At 33.0% G+C, this 11,428-nt stretch overlaps 1 protein-coding gene across 2 annotated transcripts; it reads right to left on the bottom strand.

Annotated features, from left to right (window-relative positions):
- Positions 1-802: 802 nt before the first annotated feature.
- LOC113850173 (monocopper oxidase-like protein SKU5) lies at positions 803-11,138 on the bottom strand. 2 transcript variants are annotated; one of them, XM_027480580.1, is made up of 9 exons: positions 10,969-11,138; positions 8,629-8,738; positions 8,276-8,546; positions 8,055-8,193; positions 5,506-5,866; positions 4,702-5,067; positions 4,521-4,599; positions 1,565-1,761; positions 803-989 (listed from the first exon to the last, which is right to left on the bottom strand). In XM_027480580.1, exons 1-9 carry the CDS (start codon positions 11,101-11,103, stop codon positions 860-862), a joined length of 1,788 nt encoding a protein of 595 aa, XP_027336381.1. In that variant the 5' UTR covers positions 11,104-11,138; the 3' UTR covers positions 803-859. The 2 variants fall into 2 exon arrangements, with proteins under 2 accessions (XP_027336381.1, XP_027336382.1); XM_027480581.1 differs by lacking the exon at positions 803-989 and adding an exon at positions 1,341-1,401.
- Positions 11,139-11,428: the final 290 nt, after the last annotated feature.

The raw sequence follows: 11,428 nt of genomic DNA, 5'->3' as shown, positions 1-11,428 counted from the left end.
CTGTTTCATGAGCTCATGTCTTAACTTTTATATATTGTAATAAATAATTTAGTATCAACATATATTTCAGCATCCTTTACCTGAATGAGCTTATTGACATGTATAAATACATTTTTGCAATAGATTCGACTCCTTTAAAGTTAACAGATGTATAAAGTGAGAAAGTAAACATTTGATTTAAAAGTTAGTTATATATAATAAAAGCTCAAATTCAAATCAACATGCAAAATGGTTGCGTAAATTTGTACTATATCCCATACAACAGCATGCATGCATACAGTTCTATACCTAAGATATATGGTTTTGAAAGGGAATTCTGGTTCAATCATAAATTCAACAAATATAAATGTATAATTATGTGGTTGTACTTCATACTACCTTACCTTGATCTTGATCGGAAAAAGGGGCATATATTTTTTAACTATGAGCTCATTTGACCACTTAATGCATTTTTGGTATAGGTTATTTTTGAAAAATAATTGTTTAATTCTTAAAAGCTCTATTTGACCACTGAACACATACTATATCATGTATAGTTAATCATAAACTAATTTAATTACTTATACGAAGCAATGTAATTATCCATTTTAAAAGTAATTTAACCTCTTTCCCATACCAAATCAGTTCTGGTAGAAACATCCCTTGGCATAGGATCCGCCAAAATTATAGGTATAAAATTTAGCCAGGAGAAAAGCTTTAAAGTAATGTAGAGTTCTAGTTTACAATTATGATTACACGGGTACATCAAGTTTGTCCAACATGTTCTACACACAAAACTTCCTTTTCAATGAAAAATGCCTATATAAATAAAATGGCTTGTGCCATATTACAAACAATTTCCTTCTGTGTTTTAGTTGACTTAATGTTCAACACTCCACATACCAAATAAACTTTCAAGTGATGCTAGAAATAGTATGATGAATAACATCATTCTAGAATAACTGCAGGAAGGTGATCCCACTGAGAACTGGAATTTGTGAGACTGGTCCCTGCACAAGAGAGACAAGCATTGTAGTAACTATTAGTACATTGTAACTGAAATATATTATATTACCATGAAATCCTTATTTCATATAAAGCACAAATATTATAGTAAAAGGCCCACAATTAAGAGTCTACAAGATGAGTCATAGCCATGTACTGGGGGATTAAAGTAGCATTGGGCTATTATTGTAATCCAAACTAACAAACGAACTGTATAATGGTTAGTTAGGGGTGGGAGCCTATTTGTAACTGAATAAATAGGAGAGAAATCAATGAAGGATGAATCCAAATTATATTGTGTCTGGGAGAGAATTATTCTCTCGAATGCTCAGTGCTTTGTAATCATTCTTGCTGATCTGGGTTCTATGACCATCTTGGTACAGGACTGAGGTCGGTTCTTGCAAGAATACTCACCATCTAATCATTATAACCTGTTCTATCAAAATCTTGAGAAAACTTATTAGAATTTTATTTCCAAAGATATTTTGTATTAGCACGAGTACTTTTTTATTAGCCTATTACAATGTAATATGTAACTTGTGAAAAAACATGAAGTTGCTTTCTTTGGAGGAAGTCTTACTTTTGAAGGGAGGAAAGTAATCCACAGAAAATTGCATTGTCAGGCAAAGAATTCTCATTATCATCTTTCTCTGGGTTTACAACTTGCACGTAAACTTCTTGGCCCATATACCAAGAGTTGAGGTTCTGTGCACGAAGGTTCCAAATACCGGCATTGTCAAGAGATACCAAAATTGCTGTCCAAGCACCAGGAAAGACCTGAAGACAGGTTAAAATAAGTGGTTATAAAGCATAAACCCTTCTTTTGAGGCCATTCAAAGCTACTCTTGCTGAGAAAATCAAATTCATGTTCCATTTACTTGCAATTGCATGTCCATTTATATTGGACAACAAAAAAGTGTTTCATAAAACGTGTGTAGAAAAATTGCTTTGCTGAATTGGCTGCAAAGCCTCTGCGAAGACAGTGCAAGAAAGCCATCATGATATTTTTTTCCCTTAAATAGTAAAGTGAAGAAATTTAAGACAAATATTCATTGGGGTTCAAGGGGAATTCTTACTATCGAATCCAGATTCACAGGAAGCAGAGTAGACAAAGTAACATGGTCAAATTAAAAGGAAAACTACAAATTTTAGAGTAGCAAGCACAAATGAAGTATTTCTTGGTTGAATCTGTGAACACCTTCTATTCTTTATCTTAGTTTCCATTTCTTGTTACACATGAAAATGGCCCATTCCAACATAGCTGTCACATATTTCCCTAAGCAAATGCATGAAATAAAGGCTTTTTTACCAGAAAAATATAAAAAAAAACTAATTCTTAAAAAAAAAATTAAAGCCAAACTTTTTCTCTATCTAGACTTCTTTTTTACCATGTCACGTATAGCACTTGCAGGTGCGATACAAATTTTTTAATTTTTTAAAAATCAAGAATGGCTTCTATAGGTGCAATACTTGATTTTTAATTTTTAGGTATCACACTACATGATGCAATACTTAATTTTTTTTTACTATTTTTTTAAAGTATCGCCTATGTAGTGGCAAAACTTGATTAGTTAATGTCCGGATAGCATATTGTGTCATGGAACCAGTGGGTGAAAAGACCAGCAGGTGATACTTTGCCTTGGAAGAGTTCCCTTCAACATAGGCACCTTTGCCTTTTTAGTTGCGGAAAGATGATGCAATAGCCCCAGAAAGGGCACTCCTGTTGCAGCTGCAGCAGCACCACTAACGCGTACCTCTCCAGCCATTAGCTCCATTCCTAATTCTGCTTACAACAGAAAGCTTGATTGGAGGGCCAGCCACAAACAGGCTCTGCTGTTTCGGCATTGCATGGCTGAATTATGGGATTATGAGACCAGCGAGCTGAGTGGTTGGTTGATGAGTCATTGACTCGTATAGAAAATTAAAGGGCTTATGGTTCATTTCATTGAATTAAATCTATAAGTTGGTGCAATTAATTGGAATATTCAATAGAATGTGTGATTACTGTAAATTTGATGAATTATTCAAATATTGATGGTTGGCATTTGATTTTTGAAGGGATTAGAAGAAAATTGACAATTGAATTTAAAGAGCAGAAATTGAATTGTTGTTATACACATTTGTGTATACATGCATTTCTGATTATGAGGATAGAGCATATAAAAACAAAATTTTCTGAAAAAGACAACATCTTTTATTATATTTCAGAAACGCAAAAATTTAGGTTTTCGTACAGTTTTAGGAATGATGGCTAGGGTATTTTCTTCTTAATTTTCTATGGGATTTTGATGGGAAATAAGGTTTTATCTCTCCAATCCCTTTACTTTGTAATAAAACAGTGATTCTCACCATTTATAACTTTTTGTAGTTTCCTTTTATTCTAAACATGAGGTTTCACTCTGCAATTTATTTCAATATCTTCATCTTCATTTCTATTATGTCTTGCTAATTTCCTTAGGATTGAGGAAGGATGAATTTATTCTTTTACCCATTGCAATGAAATAAGCATTGAATGTAACTCAAGATATAAGTTTTAATTTAACATTTTGATTCTGAACTTAATGTCTCTCTATTTTAAGTGAATGAGGTTGATGAAAGAAGCTTATAGCTGGAAAGTTGTGAACTTTCTTGGATTGGGATCAAAATGTTTGTTATAAATTATCTAAGAATAGAAGTTTATAATAATGTGGTCATTTGAGTTTTAATCTTAATGTTCAATGTTTTTTGGTTTATCTAAGGGATTAAGAAGTTAAATTCGTTTTAGAACCGGTCACCAAGGAATTGGGATTGGATATTTTAGAAACCTAATCATTAGATTAAGCTGTATTTTGGATTATAAATGTATTTGATGCAAGGAAAAAAAGATAAGGAATTCTAAACTCAACCCACTTCTTAGTTGATTTACAACTCAGTTTCATTATCTTAATTAACCATATTCTGCAGTTTAATTTTATTTATAATCAGTCTCTTCAATCTAAATTTTTAATTTCATAGTTAATTAAATTTTTCAGCACTTATGCTTTTACATTCTGCACTTTATTTAATTTTTCTGTTTATAATTCCACTGAGTTTTTGACTCAATTAATATTATTGTGATTTGGTATTTGATATTAATCCCTGTGGTCGATAAATCTATTTTATTACTTCAACGATTTGGTACACTTGCTAAAAAATTATCATTGGTTGTAGCACCAACAATGCTATATTTTACTTTTTCTAAAAAACAAGTATGGCCGCTATATAGGCCATACTTTAAAAAAATAATAAAAAATTAAGTATCGCATCCTTCAGTACAATCTTAAAAAAAATAAGAAAAATTTCAGTATTGCATCAACACAGGTGATACTTGTTTTGAAAAATTAAAAATAAAATTGCATGGCACCTATAGTAATGACATGGTGAAAAAAAGCTCAAACAGGGAAGTAATTTGAATTTAATATTATTTTAAGAATTAGTTTTTTTTATATATATTTTTCTAGTAAAAAAAGCCTGGAATAAGAGATTAAGCTGTGATCAAGAAATTAAGACAGTCATACCTGCGTAGTGCAGCGAGCCACACCATCCCACTTGTTGTAAGTACTTCTGCTATTTTCTGTCCATACCCCAAAATCCATGCTACAGTTCAAATGAGAAATTCACCAACTGTTATTCTTAAATTTAGAGTCACATAGATAAAAACAAAAATGGTAATTTGAAGTTCTAAAGCTAAAATCTTACCCGACAACAAAGAATGCATAGCCATCCATATGGTACGTCTGGACTGTGGTGTCATTGTTTTGAAAGATTATTTCCATAAAACCTTTGAAAGTGCCATTAATCAGAGAAGTATCAACTTTTGGAGGTCTGTTCATCAATCTATTTGGAAAATCAAGCTTGTACACCCCTAGAATTTTAAATTGTTGCGCAAGCTTCAGGGGTGTTGAAGGTGGTAAATATGATATACCATTAAGTGTAGTACGCCACTTTCCATTTATAAGCTCTGGAGGTCTATTAAGAATAACGTATACATCTGTCACAGTAATTTCACCATATCTGAAAGAACCCTGTGGGTTTGGACGTGCAGCACCAGCAGACACATTCCACCTATAATATACCATTATCAGATGAGATTTTAAACATTCAGGAATCAGATTTCAATGAACTTAAAATACTATTATAACTAACCACAAAATCTGAAGTGTAAACCAAGTTCAACAAATATAATTAATTATTAAGATTTCATTGGTATTGTGCCCTCAACCCAAATATCATAACAATGACTAACCTTTATTCCACTAGGTGAGGTCGGCTACATGGATCACATAACGCCATTAAACCTCAATAATATAAAACATTTATAAATTGTAATAACCTAGGGGCTTGACTATGTTATATAATTAAATGTCTTTAATCAGGCCTTCAAATGTTAGTATTAACCTTGTTCATTTATCAAAGCAAAAGTTTCCAATCAATATAATATTATCAGGTGAGATCAAGCCGTGGTTCTGCAATGGCAAAAGGAGGCAAAGTACTAATAATAACCTTATTGATCTTGCTTGATTTATTGAGAAAGAAGGATCATCTTCACCAAGAAGACTTGGAAGAGGACCTGAGGCAGGTCCCTGAGAATTGGAGTAGTGCAAAATGGCAACTCCAGTAGCTCTAGCCCATGATGAATTAACAAAACAGGGACTGGCAACAATATAGTAATCAGTGGTGGCATTTTGATCCATTGTAACCAAGAATGAATAGGACTGACCCACATGAATATCCATGTTTGTGTAGTTTTGCTGAATTGTGTATGAGCCTTCGGTCTCCACAAGAAGTAAGTTGTGATTTTGTATCCTAAAATTTAAGCTTGTTGAGATACCAACATTGTGAACTCGTAGGCGATATGTTCTCCCTGTTTCAGACAATATGCCAAACAGTTGACAATGAATGAGTGCAGAAAAAGTAAAAAAAAAAACTTAAAACTTAAGTCATAAATTACTTTTACAGCTTAAAATTTTAAATTATCTCCTATTTCCAAAACTACATTGTAGAGATAGATGTCTAGATTTAAAAACATTGAAGTATCTGAAAATTATTTTTTGAGGGGTTAAATGTGGGTGACATAATTAAATATCCCATTGTTTTTAATTTTATTTTTTGGACAAATCTATTGGAAAAAAAATTCTAGAATATTGCATAATAAATGCCCCAGTATTGAAGAGCAACATTATCCAAAAAAAAAAATGGGAGAATACCAACAATAATAATGGTAGCAAGATATATTTGCAAAATAAAAGAACATATAAAAAACAAACTCAGTAACCACTTGATCAGCCAATCATTAAATTGTGTCAGCCCATACAGTAGTTTAAAATCAGAGCTAAAACCTCTTTTTTAGCTCATTATATTATTCAGTTTAACCTATCTTTTACCCCTTTAAATTGTACAAAGGATTTTGTCTGTCATAGACAGCATCTTGCCCTAGTTCTGCAGGCAAGATATTGGCCTATGTATTTCAGCACTAACATACAATGACAGATAATAAGATACCTCAGATTTCAATCACTCAGCATAAAACTCTTATTCTCACCATGATATTGTTCCATTACTCTAGTTTACAATCAGAGCTAAGACCTTTTTCTTAGCTCATTATATTATTGAGTTTAACCATGTGTGATAAAACAAATGAAACGGAACATTTGAAAATGAAACTCCAAGTAAAAGAAATGATATTCCCAGCTTGCATCGGAGAGGCATCGCTGGTATTTAAATACTCCCCACCATAGTCACATAATTTGCAGTACTCTCCGGTACGTGGTACGAGTACGCATACGTAGTAGGCTACCTTACTAAGTATGCAGTCCGTGGGGGTATACTTAGTCAGTACACTGTTTAGGTACATGGTACGCCAAAAATTATTAATTGATACGGGATATACATACAGTTTTGGTCTTTTTCCATGCACATAAAGAAAGCTTGAGTAATGTAATAATTTAATTCAAGTTAATATACTCACAGTTTTGGTCTTTTCCCATGCATTTTTTCTTTGTGAATAACGTTTTATTTTCTTTAATATTTAATTTATTTGACCGTTTTCATACTTAAATTATAATGAATGTGACGATTGATATTTCCATGACTCAGTATTGCTAAGTTGAAGTTATATCGTATAAAATTATATTATATTCAAAAGTTAAAAACAATACGCCAAGTCAAGCAATCTGATTCTCCGAGGTACCGCGAATTGGTACTCACGATCCAATTCGTGGAACGCAATTGAGCGAATTATGTGACTATGCTCCTCACAGCAACACTTTCAATGGTTCTGATCTTATTACTCAGTCCTGCTGAATCAACTTAAATTCATAATTGATGATTGTTGGTCGAAGATGGAATCTGGAGCAATGTGGAGATTCTTGCGTTTGAAATTTTGAATTGTCAAGTTAGGCCCAAATTCATGCTTTAATAATTATCTACAGTCTCCTAATTTATTGGTAGATTCAAATTTTGAATTGTGATAAATGATATGTAAGAATTATGACATATGATTTTAATTAATAATGAATGTATAGGCATGGCCACTTGGGAGGCAAATTCTTGTAAGCTATAAATACTTGTATTGGAGAATCATAATGGTAGAGATTGAGAAGGCTGTGGAAATGTAGGGATAGGGGTGAGGTAATTGTGTGCTACAAATACTTGTGTTCTTTAACTTCTTTAAGAACTTTTACTCATATCTTTATCTTCTTAAATAAGAAAAAATTTGTCTATTTCAAGTCCAAACTTTCTCCTTGCTATTCCAATAATTTTGAACATAGGCTAGTCTAAGAATACTGCCTGCTAGCACTGTAAAAAAGTTTCTCAATTTATGAATAACATAGAGTGTGAATCCTTGTATAATATTTTAACTACTTTTCAGTGTCAGACAGTGGTTTACTTTATAATTTATATATAGATAGATAGATAATTTCAGCCAAATAAAAATTTAACAGCAGACCACAGCAAAATAAAAGTTCTAAGGAGAAGCTAGTTGTCAGGTCAGGTACTTCTCACACACCTATAAACCAAGAAAAACAAAAACCTGAATGGAATATTCTTACCTGGCTCCACATTTATTATTTGGTATGAAATGCCATTTGGGACAAGATTGTCATCATAGCGGTAAGGACCTAGTCCATTAATAAGCACACCATCAGGGATTCCAAGGTCAACCCCATTTTCAACATCTTTCCTGAGTTCCTGTTTTACCATATGAAATGGTCAAAACCCCATGAATAAAAAGATAAAAATTACAAAAGTAAGTCACTGAATGCAATAAGACCTTATGACTCCGGGTGTACCAGTCACTTAGAAATATCGTAATATCTCCATCTGGCAATCCAAAGGGAACAGGAATAACTTCTCGGTTGTTTATGATGATTCCTCCATATCCTCCAGCAGCTCTTTGAAAGTTTAGGGAAGCGAAGTAGAAAAAACTCCCTATCTGATCTTTAACTTGAAACTCGTATGTCCAATTCCAACCTGCTGGAATTGGACAATTAGTTCCTGAAACCCCATCCTGCCAAGAGTTTTTCCTATGTTGTATACCATTCCTGCATTTAACTACGCAACATAATCATTACCATCATTATTACTAGTGACATCATCATTGTTGACAAAACACAATTGTTCTACCATGTCAGAAGTAATGGTTCATCAAGATTATTCTTCAGATTGACTACTACATTCCAGTTTGTGGTGACATTCAGAACTGGTCCTGGAAATTGCCCATTGATTCCAATTACCTGAAATAGCAATTTGTTACAAATAGAGGGGGGATGAAAAGCAGTACCACAACTCATTCATAGGTGAGTATTAACCAAACATTTAAACACCAAAAGCTATACAGTATATAAAAAGTACAAATAAACCACATTTTTTACATGGACAAGTCTGACAAAAATGAATGAATCAAACTATGTTCACTTAGTATAATATATAAGATAACTCTAAACAGATTCAATGTGGGCCAATTAGAATGTTAAATGTTCAAACATATCTGAAAATGAACAGGTTTCTCCAGAAACTTTGGAGAGTTATCCTTACTTTTCATTTGGGAATTGGGTACAGAACACATTGTAAGGGTTAGTAAAATGGGCTTTGTTGCTAGGTTATGGCATATCTAGGGCAAAAAGGTTATAGGCTAGCTTCTCAGTAGTTTAATAATTTTGGGGGTAATTGCTAATCCAACATTATAGTTTACTTCTCATCCATATGTTCCTTGCAAATTTTGGTGGTATGGATATAACTAGTTTATTCACATTATGAAGCGTTTCAAACCATGCAAACTCAGCAAGTACATGACAGTTGGAAGAAGAATACAGAGAGAAAATATGGGTCTGGCAAAGTTTATATTATACACACACACACACACAAAGGATTATGTTGTAAACAAGATGAAGGTTTTCTGGCACGGGTTGATAACGCTTTTATGAATGAGATGTGTTAAAATTTTAAATTACAGACATCACAATATATGTATTTGAAACTTAGAATCTTCATTAAGGATGAATTAGGTTAGGGAGAGTTCAAAACTGAAGAAATATACTTTCACAAGGTTAGCAAGGACCCATACTTGTGGGCTGAAAGTGAAACCAAACCTTGACCCTAAAACTTAATGCATTAGGTCCAGGTGTCATTCCATTTTATATGATCATTACCTAGTACATTCTCTCCCAATCTGTAACTTCTTCACTCACTAGATTTCTCAATCGAATGGACGTAATTGACAGCTGTGACACTACACTTGAAGATTTTGAACAAAGACACAAAAAGAATAGCAAAAGGAGGAAAAAATGTAATAGATAAATCCCTCAAGCTTATTCAGACTGAACTCTGATTTCAGCTATTCAACCCACTAAGTCATGTCATTAAGATAAATCCTTCCATGCTCCACTGCAGCACTTGGAGCTGCCTGTTTTGGACCTTAACTCTAAGACAAAACAGGACAGTATAACAATATATGATGATAACCTTAATGTTCTGGCGTATGCTAGGATTCGCAGCAACATTGTAATCAATAAATAACAAATGAACTGTGGAGTAAAATTATTGCATGAGAACATGGTCATTAAGTATTATTTTGATTTTCAGCTTACCATTATAATTGGAGAGTAGGAGACTATCCATGATTTGAAATTTAAAGCAATTTGAGGGCACTAGAAATTTAATATTGTTTATATCCTTCTTATTTATCATTTAATTTTGTTACTGACTCTAGAAATAGAAGGTTTCGCATCGCCATCCTCCCCTTCTCCCAAAATACCAGAAAGGATGATTTACAAGGAGGCACCGAATGAAAATCCAAAAGTACTAAAATTTGCTATATTGATAGACATCAAATAACTTCTTATAATCTGAAGACAACACTTGGCTAATTTAAACTAGTGAAAATTATGAGGGGAAAAAGACAAAAATAATCGGATACCAAATAAACCATTCACCACAAATACCGACATGTATCATTAAATTTGGTTGGACTCCAGCATGAAAGAAAGAGTTAAATAGATCTGCAGATAATCACTAAATGCCAAAAATTCAAGAACCCAAAAGTTAGTTAAGGGTGGTACCAGATAATTTGCTTATTTGCTCTCTTTATTCGTTTGAGATTTACAATAATTAATAGTTACTGTAGTTCAGAATTGAGTAAACACAAGCAGAAGGCATATAAAATGACATTTAATTTACCAAATTAAGGTTATTATTTCTTGCTTAAAACAGAATCAACACCATTAATTAGGAAACAGTTTATCACTCCATTATTAATGCAATCGTAAAAACAGAACTTCAGATATACAAGCAATATGCAAACTCACAACAAAAAGCAAATTGAGTTCGGTAACTTAGAATTCAAGACAACAACATTTAGCCTTAACTGCATCCAATGGCTATAGACTCATGAAAGAGAAAACAAAGCCACACTATCCAAGTAACTAACTACCACAATTGCCAAAGAGAAGGTAAAAGAAAACCAACCTTCTGTTCAACTCCAAGTGGGGAAGCTGTGGTGTAGGATACGGTCCAATCATAGAAGACAAAAGGGTCTCCTGCAAAAGCAACATCTAAGAAGCATAGAAGCACTGCGAAGAACCAAGAAGATAATGATAGCATCGTGTTCCTCACTCGGTGAATCTATCTCTTCTCAAGGTGTGTGCGGAGAGAGAGAGAGAGAGATTCTGAAGTTGCTGAAGTTGCCAATTCTGTGTATCACATGGGAGAGAGAAGACACTTTCTGACTCCGTGTCCTGTCGTGGGTCCCCATGTTTTGCTTTGTTAGACTTAACGGCTTTTCTTCCCATCTTTTGTCAATTTAATTTATCTTTATGTATTATTTTATAATGTTAACTTCAAAATTTGTAATTATCACGTTCAAGTTAATTAATATTTTTATATATTTTCTTCATGTAAAGTTGTAAAAAGAGATGAGGTTAAAGTT

This window comes from Abrus precatorius, unplaced genomic scaffold, assembly GCF_003935025.1.
Source record: "Abrus precatorius isolate BTA unplaced genomic scaffold, Abrus_2018 Scaffold9, whole genome shotgun sequence".
Lineage (NCBI taxonomy): Eukaryota > Viridiplantae > Streptophyta > Magnoliopsida > Fabales > Fabaceae > Abrus > Abrus precatorius.
This window is presented reverse-complemented; position numbering and strand designations above follow the sequence as displayed.

Excerpts from the sequence above, each read along its gene's own strand:
- LOC113850173 (XM_027480580.1), bottom strand. The coding sequence starts at position 11,103 with ATGCTATCATTATCTTCTTGGTTCTTCGCAGTGCTTCTATGCTTCTTA. Across the intron at positions 5,068-5,505 it reads AATCAAGCAAGATCAATAAG|GTGGAATGTGTCTGCTGGTG; the intron begins GTTATTATTAGT and ends GGTATATTATAG. Across the intron at positions 1,762-4,520 it reads TGGCTCGCTGCACTACGCAG|GTCTTTCCTGGTGCTTGGAC; the intron begins GTATGACTGTCT and ends ACCTGTCTTCAG.